At 40.1% G+C, this 18,822-nt stretch overlaps 1 protein-coding gene across 1 annotated transcript in view; it reads right to left on the bottom strand.

The window, feature by feature from the left end:
* Positions 1-18,822, bottom strand: part of LOC130273987 (baculoviral IAP repeat-containing protein 1-like) — a 173,715-nt gene that overhangs the window by 6,196 nt on the left and 148,697 nt on the right. Inside the window, exons 15-21 of the mRNA XM_056521698.1 lie at positions 18,087-18,151; positions 15,721-16,315; positions 13,929-14,028; positions 13,618-13,699; positions 10,601-10,649; positions 5,722-7,872; positions 3,082-3,252 (exon numbers count right to left, since the gene is read on the bottom strand). Of these exons, the coding sequence (XP_056377673.1) occupies positions 3,082-3,252; positions 5,722-7,872; positions 10,601-10,649; positions 13,618-13,699; positions 13,929-14,028; positions 15,721-16,315; positions 18,087-18,151 (3,213 nt within the window). The remainder of the gene's footprint in view (positions 1-3,081; positions 3,253-5,721; positions 7,873-10,600; positions 10,650-13,617; positions 13,700-13,928; positions 14,029-15,720; positions 16,316-18,086; positions 18,152-18,822) is intronic.

Genomic DNA, 18,822 nt, shown 5'->3' with positions numbered 1-18,822 from the left:
ATATACAGTCATGGCTGTAAATGTTGACACCCCTGACATTTTTCAAGAAAATGAAGTATTTCTCACAGAAAAGGATTGCAGTAACACATGTTTATTCCCTTTGTGTGTATTGGAACTAAACCGATTTTAAGATCTCTCCACAGATGTTCAATGGGATTTAGATCTGGACTCATTGCTGGCCACTTCACAACTCTCCAGCGCTTTGTTGCCATCCATTTCTGGGGGCTTTTTGACATATGTTTGGGGTCATTGGGGGAGATTTATTAAAACCTGTGGAAAGGAAAAGTTGCCCAGTTGCCCATAGCAACTAATCAGATTGCTTCTTTCATTTTGCAGAGGCCTTGTTAAAAATGAAAGAAGCAAGCTGATTGGTTGCTATGGGCAACTGGGCAACTTTTCCTTTGGACAGGTTTTGATAAATCTCCCCCAAAATCCCGGACACAAACACAGCTTTCTGACACTGGGCTGTACAGTGCAACCCAAAATCCGTTGGTAATCCTCAGATTTCATTATGTCTTGCACACATTCAAGGCACCCAGTGCCAGAGGCAGCAAATCAACACCAAAACATCATTGAACCTCCACCATATTTCACTGTAGGTACTATGTTCTTTTCTTTGTATGTCTCATTCCATTTTCAGTAAACAGTAGAATGATGTGCTTCACCAAAAAGCTCTATCTTGGTCTCATCTGTCCACAGGACATTTTCCCAGAAGGATTTTGGCTTACTCAAGTTTATTTTGGCAAAATGTAGTCTTGCTTTTCTATGTCTCTGTGTCAGCAGTGGGGTCCTCCTGAGTCTCCTGCCATAGCGTTTCATTTCATTTAAATGTTGACGGATAGTTTGCTCTGACCCTGATGCTCCCTGAGCCTGCAGGACAGCTTGAATATCTTTGGAACTTGTTTGGGGCTGCTTATACACCATCCGGACTATCCTGGGTTGAAACCTTTCATCAATTTTTCTCTTCCGTCCACGCCCAGGGAGATTAGCTACAGTGCCATGGGTTGCAAACTTCTTGATAATGTTGTGCACTGTGGACAAAGGCAAATCTAGATCTCTGGAGATGGACTTGTAACTTTGAGATTGTTGATATTTTTTCCACAATTTTGGTTCTCAAGTCCTCAGACTGGCACACACACAGACACACAATGCAAAGACTAAGTGAACTTCTCTCCTTTTTATCTGCTTTTTATATTGCCCACACCTGTTACTTGCCCCAGGTAAGTTTAAAGGAGCATTACATGCTTGAAACAATCTTATTTATCCACAATTTTGAAAGGGTGGCAATAATTTTGTCCAACTTATTTTTGGAGTTTGGTGTGACATTATGTCCAATTTGCTTTTTTCCTCCCTTTTTTTTGTTTAGTTCCAATACACACATAGGGAATAAAAACATGTGCATAGCGAAACATGTGTTACTGCAATCCTTTTCTGTGAGAAATTCTTCATTTTTTTGGAAAAATTTCAGGGGTGCCAACATTTACGGCCATGACTGTAAGTCAGTGTTTATTGCCTGACACCTTGGGCATTGTTAGTTTTCCAATGTAAGAAGAACACGGATCCGGCACTACCAGAATTAAAGGCTACTGGCACTAATAGCATCCAAGGGGGCTGCGGGGCTAGCTAGAGGGTTGCCTGTAGCGGTGCGTCTCCATAAACAGGAAAAAGAAAGTTCATGCATAAACATAGAAGAAGGATCGCACTCACCAGGAATTCAACTATTTATTCTGTCACCAGAACACAAGGCGAAAACATAAGTGGAGGCGGGGGGGACAGGAGCTCCGGAGCTTCTTCTATGTTTATGCATTGTTAGTTTTCCCTCTTTCCCATTCTAAACAAAGATTCCGGCATATAACACAACCTATGCATTAATTTAACCTGTGTAATTTTATGCTTTAAGTTCAAGGAAGATCTACCTATGTTGTTAAATATTTCCCATCAATCTTCCTCATCAATTACTACAACTTCTGTTTCCCATTTCAATTTACTATTTGGTACGCCAGATACGTAACCACCATCTTATAAATCTTTCCCAATACCTTCCCCAATACCTTATTAGGGAAGGGGTTAAATGATCTTTATTAACTTTTTTTTTTTCACTTTTTTTTGCAATGTTATAGCTCCCATAGGGGGCTATAACACTGCACACACTGATCTTTTACATTGATCAATGGTTTCTCATAGGAAACCATTGATCAATGATTCTGCTGCTTGACTGCTCATGCCTGGATCTCACGCACTGAGCAGTCATTCAGCGATCGGACAGCGAGGAGGCAGATAGGGACCCTCCTGCTGTCCTGTAAACTGTTCGTGATGCCGCGATTTAATCGCGGCGATCCCGAACAGCCCCCTGAGCTAACTGCCAATGGTTTACTTTCACTATAGACGTGGTGTTCAACTTTGAATGCTGTGTCTACAGGGTTAATAGCGAGCAGCACCGCTATCAGTGCCGCACACTATTAGCCATAGGTCCCGGCCATTGCTAGGTGCCGGGCCCGACCTGCTATGACGTGGGGCCACGGCGTGGCCCCGCGTTGTAGACAAGGAACAGGCTGAGGGCATACAGGTACGCCCTCCGTCCCAAACAGGTTAAAGGGGTTATCCAGGAAAAAAACTTTTTTTTATATATCAACTGGCTCCCAAAAAATTAAACAGATTTGTAAATTACTTCTGTTAAAAAATCTTAATCCTTTCAGAACTTATGAGCTGCTGAAGTTGAGTTGTTCTTTGTTGTCTAAGTGCTCTCTGATGACATGTGTCTCGGGAACTGTCCAGAGTAGAAGCAAATGCCCATAGCAAATCTCTTCTACTCTGTGCAGTTCCCAAGACAAGCAGAGGTGTCAGCAGAAAGCACTGTTGCCAGACAGAAAAGAACAACTCAACTTCAGTAGCTGATAACAATTGGAAGGATTAAGATTTTTTAATAGAAGTAATATGCAAATCTGTTTAACTTTCTGGAGCCAGTTGATATAAAAAAAAGTTTTTTCCTGGAATACCCCTTTAACCATATTTAAGTTTCCACAGAAGCCCCACTTCTAATGTAATGTTGCTGTATAAAGAAAAATTGGAAGTTATACATACCAAATTTTATTGATCCTATACCAAAACTTGTACAACCAAAAGCAAGTTTTTTCATTCCGTCCAGTCTTTCAAATTCAACTGGTAGGTGGTCAAGGACTTCTGGATTTTGCAACAGATATATAGTTACTTCAGTTAAGTTAGGAAAGTTGTGTATGCCACGAATTAGATGCTCTAAAACCCAAGGAAACATGTTAAATGCAATAACAATAAAGGGGTTATCCTGGAATTGAAAACCAGATAATTTCCTTCAAAGACTGTTCCCTGTCTGTCTCCAGGTTGGGTGTGGTTCTGCAGCTCAGTTCCATTGAAGTGAAGGGAGCCAAGTTGTAATATCACACCCAAAGTGGAGACAGACAGGGAGCGGTCTTTGAAAGAAATTAGGCCTGTTTTTCTTTATTCCTGGATGAGATGATTCTTAAAGATATTCCTTTAAGAATGCATGAACACATAAACACATAATCCAGACCACAGATTATTATTTTACTATTATTATTCTTACTAAGACCACTTCTACATTTCTATTATAGGATTCATTATTACATTATCATGTGAGATTTATTTTATTATAATGATTATTACCATTATTACTATTACTATTATCGCTACTACTAAAGATAAGTCTATGAGACATCAGTGTATTATATTAGACCTCTCTGAGACATTGGAGCACTTGTAAAACTGAACAGACAAAACAAATCAATGGCCGATACTTGAGGTTTGAATTTGGCGATTTGTTGAAACATTATTAAATGGGATTGCATATTATTTAATTTTAATGTATTATTATTAAGATTAGGTGGGAATTGTTTAAATAAATCTAAAGTGGTTTTCTGGTTTGCTGGTCCCTAGAGGCAGTGATACTCGAGTGCTGTAGTTGGGTATCTCCATCACTCCAATAAAGAATACAAGGAGCACATGCCAACCCACCACTTCATGCAGGGGTTAAGGGGTCCCAGTGTTCATACCACCTGCAATCAGACACCTATATGTTTTTAAGTGCTGGAAGACCCCTTTAAGACCTGTTTGTGAGATGCCGGTCTTAGTAAAAATCCCCCCATATATTCTAAAAGGCCAAACAGATTGAAATGGAATAAGGACCCATATATTTTCTAGACTATGAATGTTCGCTTGCTCTGTTAACCACTTAGGGACATTGAGGGAGATTTATCCAAACCTGTGTAGAGGAAGAGTGGTGCCGTTGCCCATAGCAACCAGATTGCTTCTTTCATTTTTGACAGGCCTCTTTGAAAATGAAAGAAGCAATCTGATTGGTTGCTATGGGAAACTGCATCACTCTTCCTCCCCATTGTTTTTTTTTTTTTGCAAGTTTTTTTCCTCCTCGCTTTCTAATAGCCATAACACTTAAAATTTTCCACCTACACACCCATATGAGGGCTATTTTTTTGCGCTGCCAATTGTACCACACTTATAATCACATCACTTATTTAACCACAAATATATACCGTATATATATATATATATATATATATATATATATATATATATATTTGTGGGGCAAAATTTTAAAAAGCACTTTTCAGTAAAAATGACATGTTATCTTTATTACTTAGGTCCATATGATTAAAATAATACCCGATTTTTATAGGCTTTATTTTATTTGACTACTTTTTAATACTTTTATAACTTTTTGTTGGAAAATGAGTATGCTTAATATTGTCCTCTAAAACTGTTTCATTTTTCCATATGGGGGGGATGTATGAGGACTCAACTTTTGTGCCTTGATCTTTAGTTTTTATTGGTACCATTTTTGTTTCATTGGGACTTTTTGATTATTATTTTTATTTTATATGGTATAGAAAGTGACAAAATAAAAAGCAATCTGGACTTAGTTTTTTATAAATTTACACTGTTGACCATGCAATTTTCTTAAAAAGTTTTAGATAACAACCGGAGCCCACCAGCTCCTGAGTGTGCTTCATAAAGAGGGAGTGGGACTAGGGCGTGAATGTATGCCTGATTTCCTAAAGAAAAAAGGGGAGGCAAAAGGCTAATGTGAAAAGGGCCTAATATCATGTATACAACTTAATAAATCAAATTTGAAGAAAACCTGTCATCAGAAATAACTTTATTAAATTAATAGAAAGACATAATACATCGTCTTATACAGTGCCAGACCGTGCCACTTAGAGCTCATTCTGATACCGCAATTTTCCGAAAATAAACCTTTCAACAGTCCCGCACTGTATGCAAATGCCCCCTAACTAGTCATCAAGGCGGACAGATTCTGAGAACTAGTCACCGTCTCATGGCTGTAATGAGATGTGACTGACAAGCCAGTTAGCATCTTATGTCCCTTGGCATGCCCAGAGCTCTGGGGTAAGGGCAGTGGATGATGTGGGCCCCTCTGACTTGTCAGTCACATCTCAGTAGATGTGATTACAGCTGTGAGACGGTGACTAGTTCTCACAAGCTGTTTACCCCATTTACCAGTTACTAGGCATTATCATACAGTGTGGGACAGTTAAAAGGTTGTTTCCGGAACTTTGCGGGATCGGGAGGAGCTCTCCTGGACTCGGTCGGGCGCAGTACTTATAAGAGTACTTCCTGTTGGTTGAATATAATTTTTTCTGATAACAAGTTCCCTTTGAATGTAAAAATGGTCCTGCTATTAGAAAGTACCTGGGTAGTTTTCACTATAGTTACACCCAATTTCCAGGCTTTCTAGAGAAGACATCTTGAGAATTAAATCTTGTTCTTCTGCTGTCAAATAGGAGTCACAAATACAAAGTTTCTTAAAAGAACTTAAGTGCTGCTCGATTGCTGGTGCAAGGTGTCTCACAAAATCTGTCGAGTCATTCAATTGTAGCTCAATTCTAGCTGATATTGAAAAAAGGACCTTAAAGTCTTCGCAATCTACCTGAGAGAAATTTTCACGATTTACTTCTTTTACTTGAATTTGGAAAATTGGTACCTTGTGCTCCCTAATAGACTTGAATGGTTGAATAATCGAGTCCCTTATTACAATTTGGCTGGGGAAAACTGAGTAGACTTTATCACATTCATTTTTTATCCTTTCATTCTCTTTCTTTATATCATTGAGTGGAAGATATGCATCTGCATAGTCTCTTTCTACTGTAGGCACACCATAGCTTTCCCAACCAATCTCCAGCCTTGAATAGTCCGGTAGTGTTTGTTGTTTTTCTGCAATAATGTTAAACTTGATGCTACTCCACAAACTAATACTTTCTGGGTATTTTTCTATAAAACTGAGAATCTGTTCTGCAGAATTGTTGATGATCAGACTGACAGCAAATTCAAATGTTTTCCCTGTAAGAAATTGCAGTATAATGGGAGCACAGTCTGGTAGACATTGACTTTCGATGGCTGAGTTAATGGCAAATATTAACAATACAGTTGAAAGAGCCAAATCGATGTTAACAGGTTTGTGTTTACGTAGTATCAATAGAAAATGGTCTTCTTCTTCTTTAAGTTCTGGGTGACGCTGCAGGTGTTCTGTATTGTCTAGATCACAATCCAGAGCTTCAGGGTTGCCATAAAAGCTAAACAAGTATGAGAGAATCTTGAGAGTTGCTTTTGTAGAAATCCTGGTTGCATACTTCATAAAATACAGATACGGTCCAATGAATTTAAGGAAAGTATTTATCTGATGAAGGTAATGGAAACCTTTGTTTAGATCCTCCTTTCTCTCAGACTCTAGTAATTCACTGAGTCTCTTTCCAGCAAGAAACTCTTGGAATGAAGGGTCATAGAACATATATATTGAATGGAGCCTCTGTGCTGTGAATTTACTCAAAAGTCCAAATCTGATGGCTTTTTCCTTGTCTACGCCAGCTGCTCTTAAGTCATTTTCTGTAAATTGAAACTGGGACTGGAAAAGTCCTTTAAGGGCAAGTTCTCCACATGAAGACACCTGAGAATTCACTGCTTCAGCCTCTTTAGGGAACTTTGTTATGTTATATTTTACATATTCCTTGAACACATGGACATCACCAGTTGTATTGTCATTGGGATATTGAATCCACGAGGAAAACTGAGCAAGACTCATCAGCGGAGTTTGCAAAATTGACGGAAAATTAAGAGATGTGCCTAATTCTAGTATAAATGTATCCATCTGTTTACTATCAGGTGGAAACAGGTTTTTGGCTAGGTAAATGGAACTATATAAGGGGAATTTCTGGATGCTCATTATGGTCCTTGCATATCGCCGCAGCTTCCATCCTTTATCAGTGTTCACTGTGACTGCAAGATTCACTCTGTTCCATGGATTCTTCTGTATCAATTCTTCTATGGCTCCGGGAATGGAGTCCACCAAACCATAGTCATCCAGGAGGAAGAGAGCATTACCCTTTAATTCCCCTATGATTTCTCCCAGACTCTCCTCTGTTAGAGATGTTGAGGATCCGATCAGTTGTTGGCAGATGATGTCTCTAAGAGTTTGACAGCTCTCAGTAGAGGCAAGAGAAATATAAAACACCAGACTAAATCTGCTGAGTATAGGGCAGGACCCTGATGCCCACAGGATGGCAATCTTTTTGAGAAGAGCAGTTTTCCCACTGCCAGCTTCTCCTTCTATCATGGTGATGTCTGTCAGCTCAGACAGGATATCGGGTAATGTCAGCCGCCACATCGGTTGATTTTTTATGTCTTTCAACATGATTGAAATGTCAGCAAATTGTGAGTTCAGATCTATAGTAACAGTATTTCCAAAAGGAGATGCACAACAGAATGTAGGATCACGATACTTTTCAGTGAGATGTTTTTTCAATGTATTTACTTTATCCTGGGTCTCTGTTTTTCCATTTGTTAATTCTTGAAAAGAATAAACAAAATAGAATTAAAAGAAATCATATAGAAGTTCACAAGATAAACATTGTGGGCATAACTATTATCTTAGTAGATCATGTATCAATAGATTATATTAAAGGGAATGTGTCAACAGGAAATTGCCTATTGTTGAAATCTGATTTTTAGGTTAACTAGATTTTTATGTTTACAAATTTCTATCTATATTTTATATGAATCATAAAATAGAAAGGGGAGAAGGCGCTCTCATGTGCAGGATTCAAGTAATCCCACAGGGAGGAGGGGGAGGAGGAGGATGGCTTCTGACCAACGTTGGTTGTGTAGCATACACAACAATGGGAAGCTCATACCGTATGTAGTAAGCTCTGACTGCAGCCTTCCTGTCCCAGGGTAGCATGAACTATAAAAGGACTTCAGAAATGAAGAGGATACCCAGCGCTGTTCATATTTAAAAATGCATGGATCTGTGAATATATCAGAAGAGAAGCTTTATTGTAACATTCATGCAATGCATTTCGCTGTGCATGGGCAGCTTCATCAGGCAATGCCTGATGAAGCTGCCCATGTGCAGTGAAACGCGTTGCATGAATGTTGCAATAAAGCTACTCTTCTGATATATACACAGATCCATGCATTTTTAAATCTGAACAGCCCCGGGTATCCTGTTCGTTTCTGAAGTCCTTTTATGGTCCATTATATGAATCCTGACATCATGCAGTTTTCATTCTGGTCACTATGATTTAACAGACAATACAGTAATGCCTTTTTTCTCAAGAGCACAGTGAAAGATGACTCTAGTAGAGATAACATTAGGTCACCACCAATCACAGCAGAGATCAGCCTCCCTCTCTCTATAGATGGCCTCTGAAAAAGTCACAGAGAATGCCCAGTAGCATCTCCAATTCATTTGAATGGGACAGGTCTTGTCTATTTTTAACACAATCGCAAAGAAAGAGGGTAGCTGTCAGGCACTGCAGAGCAATTACCACCAGCCGGTCATGCAGGATAATCAAATGCCGGTGTAGCACCCGCTGCTGTTGTGGGATCTGAGACGGTGCGGCTTCAAGAGTAATATGAAGAATATTTGTTCCAAATACTTCAAAAGCAAAAAAAAAAAAAATTAATCGCATTCACCACATATGAAGTCCCGAAATTGCAAAGCTTTATTCCATGTAAAGGTGAAGCAGCATACATAGGTATGGCAGTTCCATGGAGCAGGGAGTGAGAGCAGCTGCTCTCAAGATGCAGGGGCACACCATGGGGTGGCAACTAGTTTTACATCAGCCGATGCTTCTTCCGGCCAGGTGTGTGCATCTCCTCCTAATGGTATTAACACGTTTATATGCATAACAAGCAGCATGTGAATTGTGTCATACATCAAAATGTGCAAAAAAGCATAAAAACATAAAAAGCATAAAAACAAAAGAGAACACAGATAAGTAGCTTCACAGGAATGCAGAAAAATCATTTCGTTTATTTAATTCCAGTGGACCAGTGGCGTCAAGTTTAATTATCCATAAAGCCTCTTGGTGTAGTAAATGGGTATGGTCGTCATAGCCTGATAGCCTGTCTTGGTACTAAAATCTTCCCATACGATTAATTATAATTATCTTTGTCGCCCTCCTCTTTACCCTCTCCAGTTGCGCCATGCCTTCATTAAAGGGGTACTCCCCTGGAAAACATTTTTTTTAATCAACTGGTGCCAGAAAGTTAAACAGATTTGTAAATTACTTCTATTTAAAAATCTTAATCCTTCCAGTACTTATCATCTGTTGTATGCTCAACAGGAAGGTCTTTTTCTATTTGAATTTCCTTTCTCTCTGACCACAGTGCTCTCTGCTGACACCTCTGTCCATTTTAGGAACTGTCTGGAGTAGGATAGGTTTGCTATGGGGATTTCCTCCTACTCCAGACAGTTCCTAAAATGGACAGAGGTGTCCACAGAGAGCACTGTGGTCAGAGAGAAAGGAAATTCAAAAAGAAAAATAACTTCCTGTGGTAAACTTAATCCTTCCAACAGCTGGTAAGTACTGGAAGGATTAAGATTTTTAAATAGAAGTCATTTACAAATCTGTTTAACTTTCTGGCACCAGTTTATTTAAAAAAATAAATAAAAATGTTTTCCAGGGGGAGTACCCCTTTAATTTTGAGCAACTTTAAAAAAGCAGCATAATGTATGCATTTGAATATATGGACTACATATACACTATGGTCCATTAAATTCAATGGGTCTGTTGAGAGTATGCCGGAGTATACATTGGAATTTTTTTTTTGACACATTGTCATTGTATACTCCAAGCTTAAAGGGGTACTCTGCTGGAAAACTTTTTTTTTTTTTTAAATCAACTGATGCCAGAAAGTTATACAGATTTGTTAATTAGTCCAATTTAAAAATCTTAATCCTTCCAGTACTCATCAGCTGCTGTATACTACAGAGAAAGTTGTGTAGTTCTTTTTAGTCTGATCACAGTGCACTTCCTCTGTAGTATACAGCAGCTGATAAGTACTGGAAGAATTAAGATTTTCAAATAGAAGTAATTTATAAATCTGTTTAACATTCTGCCACCAGTTGATTAGAAATTTTTTTTTCTAGCGGAGTACCCATTAAGGGGAAATCATAATGAAAACCATCCCAAATCTGCAATACTGAAAAGACTGCCGGTTTGCTGACATCATACATTTTGGGGAGGCTGAGTGTTCACATACTGTATAATAGTAGAATGATTTTTCTTACCTGTTACTAGATTAAGTATTTTTTCCGAAATATGTGTAAAAGATGTTCCCTGAAATAAACATAACATATACTAAATACGGTATATAATTGAGAAGTAAACCGATCTCTTCAATGTTGTATTGACACTTTCACTTACTATTTACTTACTACTGTCTTATGGACTCCATGTAGTCTTATCACTAAGATAGAAAATATTATTCTCACTTGCCATTATTCTCACTTGCCAATCATGAGATTCAAGTTATTATGCACAGCTTCCTGTCTCCTTCCCTGTTGGCTAATGATGAAAAACCACTTCCACATGCTACACTGGGCTGGCATAGAAAGTAATGGCTCCTGCTACTTTAGGAAGATGCCTTCAACAAAGGAACATAGCAATGGGAGTTATATTCTAGGCCAGTGATGGCGAACCTTTTTGAGCCCAAGTGCCCAAACTGTAATGCACACCAGCTTTTTTTCCCTCAAAGTGCCAGCACAGCAATTAAATCAAAATACTGAGGTTTAAGTTTAGAAAAAACAACTTAGGTAGGCAGTATGTTCCCTCACATTAGGTTGGCAGTATACTTCCCCCACATTAGGTTGTACTTCTCCCACATTAGGTTGGCAGTATGTTCTCCCACATTAGGTTGCAGATCCCCCACATTAGGTTGCAGTTCCCCCACATTAGGTAGGCAGTATAGTTCCCCCACATTAGGTAGGCAGTATAGTTCCCCCACATTAGGTAGGCAGTATAGTTCCCCCGCATTAGGTAGGCAGTATAGTTCCCCCACATTAGGTTGGCAGTATAGTTCCCCCACATTAGGTAGGCAGTATAGTTCCCCACATAATGGTAGGCGGTATAGTTCCCCCACATTAGGTTGGCAGTATAGTTCCCCCACATTAGGTTGGCAGTATGTTCCCTCACATTAGGTTGCAGTTCCCCCACATTAGGTTGCAGTACCCCTCATTAGGTTGAAGTTCCCCCACATTTGGTTGGCAGCATGTTCCCCCACATTAGGTTGTAGTCCCCCACATTAGGTTGGCAGTATGTTACTCCACATTAGGTTGTAGTCCCCCCATATTAGGTGCAGTATAGTTCCCCCACACATACAGCCTACAGCCATATACAGTGTATGGCTGGAGGCTGTACGTCTGTGTACTGCCATAGCAGTAGGTCCCGAGACCAGAGAAGCGGTGGTCGGAGTATCGAAGCTGAAGTGTAGCTGGTAACTTACCATGCCGGCCAGCACGCGTCCCCCTCCTCGATGCTCCGCTCCTTCGTTCCTTTGGGCAATACGCACGGGACATCAGTGACGTCCCTGCGTTCGCTACCTCCCTGCGGCTCCTCCGTTTTTAAAGTTTACACGGGGCCGCAGAAAGATAACCGGGACATCCTTTTGTCCCGAAAAGATCTTTCGGGACACAGGAATATCCCAGTTTGCCCCGCCTATGGCCACGTGCCCACAGAGGGGGCTCGGCGTGCCACCTGTGGCACGCGTGCCGTAGGTTCGCCATCACTGTTCTAGGCAGTCTGGTTGTCTGCCTGGGTCCACAAAGGCCCACAGTACACATATTATAATACCCCACTGCATGTTTAATAAAGTGGGGTTATTCACCATAAGGTGATTTTATAACTTACCTGCCAGACATGCTTAGGAAGGATCCGTGCTTGTCTTGGAGCTAAATGAATGTGTTCTGAGTCCACCATACCATTGCTGCCATCTTTTTGAGAAATTGCTATATCCTGTGGGAGTTTCCTCCCTTCAACTACAAGTTCCAGGAACCCTTGTTTGTAAGTATGAGGTCACTTTTCTTCCTTGCCACACATCAGCCACCCTACCAATTCAAGAAAACCTGAGCTCCCATGCTATGCTGTAAACAATAGACCAGTGTTTTAACCAGGGTGACTGCAGGTGTTGCAAAACTACAATTCATTGCAGAATGATCTCCTTCCCACCCAACGGTTGCTCCACCTATTGAAGCGCAGGCAGGCTCCCTTTCAACACCTGACTAGTAATGTAATGTAATGACAACACTCATTTTGTATGCTGTTAAAAATAAACATAAGGTTAAAGATCACATAAGAATTGTGAGACCCCCAAAAAACACAGGTACAGACACTATATTATGAACTACACTAACTTTACATCCCTTGTAGCATAGTCAAATAAAAAAAACTTGATATACCCCTTTAATTAGATTACTATTGGATTAGTTCAATAGATAATGGCTTATAATTCTTACTCTTCTTGCTCCCAGATTCCTGTTTTTGTCCAGGTATCGAAACACATACTGTACACAAATTCACTCTGTGTGCGGTGGCGGTAAATGAAGGGGAACTTTGGACTTTAAGGAAAAGTCTGATCTGGGATCAGAAGTTAGAGGTCAGGTCTGGGGTCTACATAAATTTATGGGTCCGGTCTGAGGGCTGAATTTATTTGTGCTGCTATAGAATCTGGAATTGGGCTGCAAAATTGAGGGGCCAAAGATGCCATAAGGAGAGCTTGTTATAATGGTCAAGGGTGAAAGGAAAAGAAAAGGAAGCAATTCCAGTCATAACAAGACACACCATCTGTAAGTCACTAGATTTCAATTAGAAGCTGTTGGCTTTTCTGACATGCCTGTTTTAGATATTTAATATTTTATTATTTCTAAGGGTTTATCACGCTTTTCAAAATCTGATGTGCAGCGGGAAATATGATGCATATTCTCCTATGAGCACACACAGGGCTTCCCTGTATCAGCCCTGTGTGTGCAGTGAGGTTTGGACACCTGGGCCCACCTCCAAACCTCACTGCACACACAGGGCTGCCGCCCTTATCTGCTCATGGGAGAATACACAGCATTTTTCCTGCTGCAAAGCAGATTTTGCGCAGAGTGAAATACACTGCGTGTACCCAATGGAGGTCATAACTTCTAAATGAGTGATACTTTGTTATATTTTTGTTCACACACACTATAACACAGTGTATTGGGTTTAGTGGGGGTGAACAGCCTCTCAGTTTCCTTTTTAAGTTACCAACACTCATTATATTTACCGTCATTTCTGCAAAACCACAGTAACTTCTGATGTATTGCTGACGCTCATCGCTTGTTTTGTTTTTCTGGAGAAATTTACACCTTTAAGAAATAAATATTAATAAATAAATAAATACATGTATATACCTTTTCTATATGTAGTGAGTGCAGGGTTAAACATGCCTTCCATTAATGTATTTTATACATTTGTATGGCAGGTATAAGGGTAAGCAAAGTGGAAACATGCTCTACCCGTACAGCAGCTTACTTATATAGCAAATACTTGTATTATGATGCTTCAGTATTGTATGGTATATGATGTGAAACTCACTCAGGAAACCATTTTGTATGCTCTCTCCAGGGGTCATCATTTTCTTCCCAGTTTCCTAAACATCCACCACAGGAGAAGCACTGGACAATGTCTCTTGTTCCTGGGTTAATTTATATAGCACAGGTTTATTATACATTCTCCAATTCTAGCAATGCATGTATATTAACTTCTCTCTCTCGTTTTCTGATATACAAATAAAAAGATGACAGAAAGCTGCCAAATTGCACCAGTTTCCATTAAGCACATCCTCACATCCGAACCTATCATCTTTTTCCTTCTTTACATGCCAGACATGTCCCAACACACTTAATAGGGGTCTGTTAGTTAGATGGAGGTTAAAAGAGTATCCTATTGGCCTGTATCTAGCCAGTATAGCTTATTATGCCACAAAAAAACTGTAGTATGGAACAATATATTAGGGTATGCTATTTTTTTTTATAGAAGGGACCATGTATAGCATATTAGCCTATGTGTAGCCACCTTATGGCATCTGGAACAGGCACCCATTTATAAATACATCATGAGTTTTTCAATACTTTTTCCAGACAGTATTATTTTACATACATTACAAACAATTAAAGGGTGAAAGCTGTGTTAGGCCCCTTTCACATTGCCGGTATGCCCCGTCAAATACGACTGTCAAACTCCCAGTTTGATGGCCGTAAGTTTGTCAGGTCATAACGGGAAATAATGGGTCCCAATGGACCCCATTATAGTCAGAATAGCCGAAGAAAAAGACGGTGCAAGCACAATTTTTTTCTCCGTCTATTCTCGGTCCTAAAATAATGGGCTTCATACTGCTGGAGACAACCGGAAGGGTGAATGTAGCCTAAAACAGATGCCTAACAGTGGTATCCATCACCTATAGGCTAGAATGGCATCAGTTTAAGGCTGGGTTCACATCACTATTGCCAATACATGTTACGTATACATCAGCAATGTGTAACAATTGGATGGTGATGTATACCTGTATGTACAGGCCTGGGATCCGTAGGCTTTAACCCCTTGAGGACATAGCCCATTTTGGCCTTAAATGGACACTTTCAAATCCCAAAACTTTTTACATGTTGTTACTAATGAAAACTAAAGACCTTTTGTAATATGGTTGTTAATTATTCTTTTTGAAGATTTAATAAAGAAAACGGCTGCTGAAAATCCCACTACTATGGATCTCTGTACCTACTGGGACACTAACCAGTCCTGCATCAGCAACAGGCTTGTCCATAAGTCATGGACAAGGCTGCATAAGCAGACACACCGATCACCTACCACCACCACAAGGGAGGGACACCCCCTTCCCCTAAAAGGATTTCTAACACTGTGAGCTAATGAAAAGAAGGATTTTTATAATAAACATAGGTGATAGAGGCATAACAATTAGAAACACATGGTCAGGATTAGGTACTGCGTAACATATTAATGATCTGGTGTTTACACTGCTGTCTTTAGCTGAAATAGGTTGGGATAAGATGTTAAGAGGCTGTTGCATCTGTAGCTGTCTGTTACAAATTGAAATCTACACCAGCTAGGAATAGGGATAGATTTCAGCTACAATACATGCTAATTTCTGGTGTAAATTGTTGGGCCATTGAAGGTAACAACCCTCCAGTTTACCCACAATCAGTTTTTTTTTTTTTAAAGTGGCTCGAGGGTAAAAAAAAGTTCATAGTTGCAATTTTTTTTGGAACAAAATGCAATGCACACAAAAATTAGCAACTTTCGTATGACAGAAAATAGACGTAAATCCAACAATAAAATCCCCAACCAAATGGAAACAATCTGATTAATTTACCTGTGAAGAAAAAGCCAGATTCTGCCAAAGTGCAGGGTTTGATTAAAGCATACACCGGCCAACAGGTAAAGGATTGTAGTCTAATCTGTTCAGTGTCCATGGATTCCTTGACATCTATTGGAATAATCTTCTTTAGCTGCACACGAACATCATAAATCAATATATTACCGACATCTTTGCCCTGAATGAATTCGCAACAAGGATTAAACTTCTGATGCTGTTCAATAGGGGTATAAGTTAAAGAATGCTTGCACAGGACCAACCCACAGCAGAAGCACTGTATACTGTTCTCCAAACCAGTTCGAAAGAATCCAGCAGCGGCCATCTCTTGTGGGGACCAGCTTAAAAGAGGAATTTGAGTCCAATGGCTCCTCAGTCTCTTTATTTCACTTCTCATTGAGTAGTTGGATTGTCTAGGCAGCTGCTCTCGTATTTTTCTATGGGATTCTTCCAGCCTACAAACAGCTTTGTTGAAATCAATGTGACTTATATGTGGAGATAAAGGCACTCCTTTACTTCTGTGTGAAGAGTCAAACTCGGATATATTTATTAGGTCCATTTTCTCTAAGTCTTTTGGTACAAGATAGTACCAGACCTTTAGTCAGTTTCAAGTTCTTGTAGAATTTTTTGATGTCCTGCAAAGTAGTAATAAGACAAAATAATATAGGGACATTTTGTAAATCACAAGGCTGCTTATGGCATTTCTTTTTCAATAGAGAACTAGGGTGTTGGGGCTGCTGTATAAAAAAGGGTACCATGGCCACAGATGTGGGCTGATGTCTGTGTGACCATTGACCGCTGCATGTGGCATGGTTTTGTACACATGAATCAAGGGAATGCACCAGTAGGCCATGTTCTCGCACAATATTTTGGGAATTTTTTTTTAAACCATAAAATGCTAAATTTTTTACTATTGAGTTTTATTGAACCTTAAAAGTAATAAACGTGTATTAAGTTTATGACCACAATGTTTATGGCTGTGAGATTAAACATCAGGCCATTTTTTTGTTAAATCCCAAAGTTTTTCTGGCTATATTTAGGATAATGAATGGCCCAAATTGTGTCGTAAATGAATATTGCTATTTTTGGGCCATAACTTTTGCTACAGCCCCCAAAAACAGCTAAAAAATACATCTGTATTGGCAGTATTATATTCAGGTGTACAGTATTTGGCAGTATTATATTCGGGGGTACAGTGGTTGGCAGTATTATATTCAGGGGTACAGTGGTTGGCAGTATTATATTCAGGGGGTACAGTGGTTGGCAGTATTATATTCAGGGGGTACAGGTTATAATGATTATTGTCATCATACAGAGGATGAGGATCTACTGACAAATTAATGAACCAATGATGTCCAGGTGTCAGACTCTGCAGAGAAGATGGAAGAAATCCTGGTGTCTGGACCAGAGGAAGAAGAAAAGTAAAGACAACAGAGAAGACGTCACTCAGGTCAGTGATATCATTGTGTATTTTCCTAACTGTCCCATCAGAGCTGTAGTCACTGATATCATTGTGTAGTCTGCTGACTGTCCCATCAGCTGTAGTCAATTCAGACATGATGGGAGTTTCAGCTTTCCAACATCTCGGGAGCCACTTGAACCAAGGTGATTGGTGGGGGTCCCATGAGTCAGACCCCACCATAAAAATGGGCTGTTTATTTTAAAATGCCTGGGCCTATTTTTGGTCCCAGTCTGGCCCTGCCTGTAAGTCACTTCTATCACTAAGGATAAGAAGCCAAGGAACCAGGGGGTGCCAAGGGGTGTCGTGCTAAGTCCAGGGGTGCGAATGTAAAGGGGAGCACTGCCCTCTGCCTCCCAGCTAGATACGGGTCAGGCTGACCTGGGGGAGTACTCACTGGGCCGCACACTGAGAGGGACAGGGGCCATTCGGAGCCCACCTAAGGAGCCGTTCCATCCACCTGTGGTGGACAAGGCAAGTGGCGACACTACACATGGGGGTAAGTGGAGGCCCCCCCGGTGGGGTCTAGGTACATGAGGGGGCACAGTGCTGGGGGGGGGGGGGCAGGCACATTCTTTGCACAGGGGCCCTCTGCTGTCTGTGTCCGCCCCTGCTTATACATGACCCTTCAATACGCTCAGCTATAAAAGTTCACTGTTTTGACGTCATGAATTACACAAGAAAATCATAAAATAGCTTTAAGATACACCTGGGCTAAAAGTATCCAATACCAAATACAAAAAAAAACAAAAAAACTATTCCAGTTTTTACATAATTAAGTATAATACTGTCATTGTTTAGTAATTTACTAAACCTTCTATGGATGATGATCAAAGCAACATATAATAAATTCCAATAGACTATATTCATGCATTGTACCTGCTGGGAAAAAAATTAATAATCTTACCAAGAAGAAGCTCTCACATCTTTCCAAGAGACGTGTGAAGTGAGATGTGGTGTTGATGGTTCTTCCTTATAGTCATATAACAAAAGTCAAGAGGAACAGTAGGTACAAATAGTCCATAGTCCTGTTGACATTGTATTTATTGCTATTCTGTTACATAGATGGTGTTCTTCTACAGAGCCATAATTACCAATAGAAAGATAATGTTTAACCAGATACAGGATTACATCATTCTGAAAGTGACTTCTGAACTTTGGTTAAATGGGCACTGTCAGTAAAAAAAATGTTTTTGCCTATTATACAGCAGGTAAAATAGATAAGATTTGTAATTTACTCCTTGTAAAAAAAACATAATTTATTTTTATGACATTTTCATGGCCTTATAAATCTGGCCACTAGGGGTCTCCCTTCTGGTCCAGACCGCATTCCATCTACTCAAAAGCACAGACTTTTGTCTCTTGCTGGACTGGAGACCAAATTCAGGAAGTGTTGTCTAGGCATAGGCAGTAAATAGCTATTCACTGCCTATGGCCAGACGGCACTTCCTGAGTTTGGTCTCCTTGGGGCATGGGCGGAGCGATGACCCAAGCTCCGAGCACTCTAACGCAATCTTCACCGGGTGGGCACTATGCCGAGCTCATGCATATTCATAGTCCCGCTCCCTGCTAGTGCTGCCGTGTTACTGTACGGCACATGCACCGCTTCTAGGTGTACCCAGTAGGCGGCGCATGCGCCGTAC

Source organism: Hyla sarda, chromosome 1, assembly GCF_029499605.1.
Source record: "Hyla sarda isolate aHylSar1 chromosome 1, aHylSar1.hap1, whole genome shotgun sequence".
Lineage (NCBI taxonomy): Eukaryota > Metazoa > Chordata > Amphibia > Anura > Hylidae > Hyla > Hyla sarda.
Note: the sequence above shows the minus strand (reverse complement) of the source record. Positions and strands in the feature narration are given on the sequence as shown.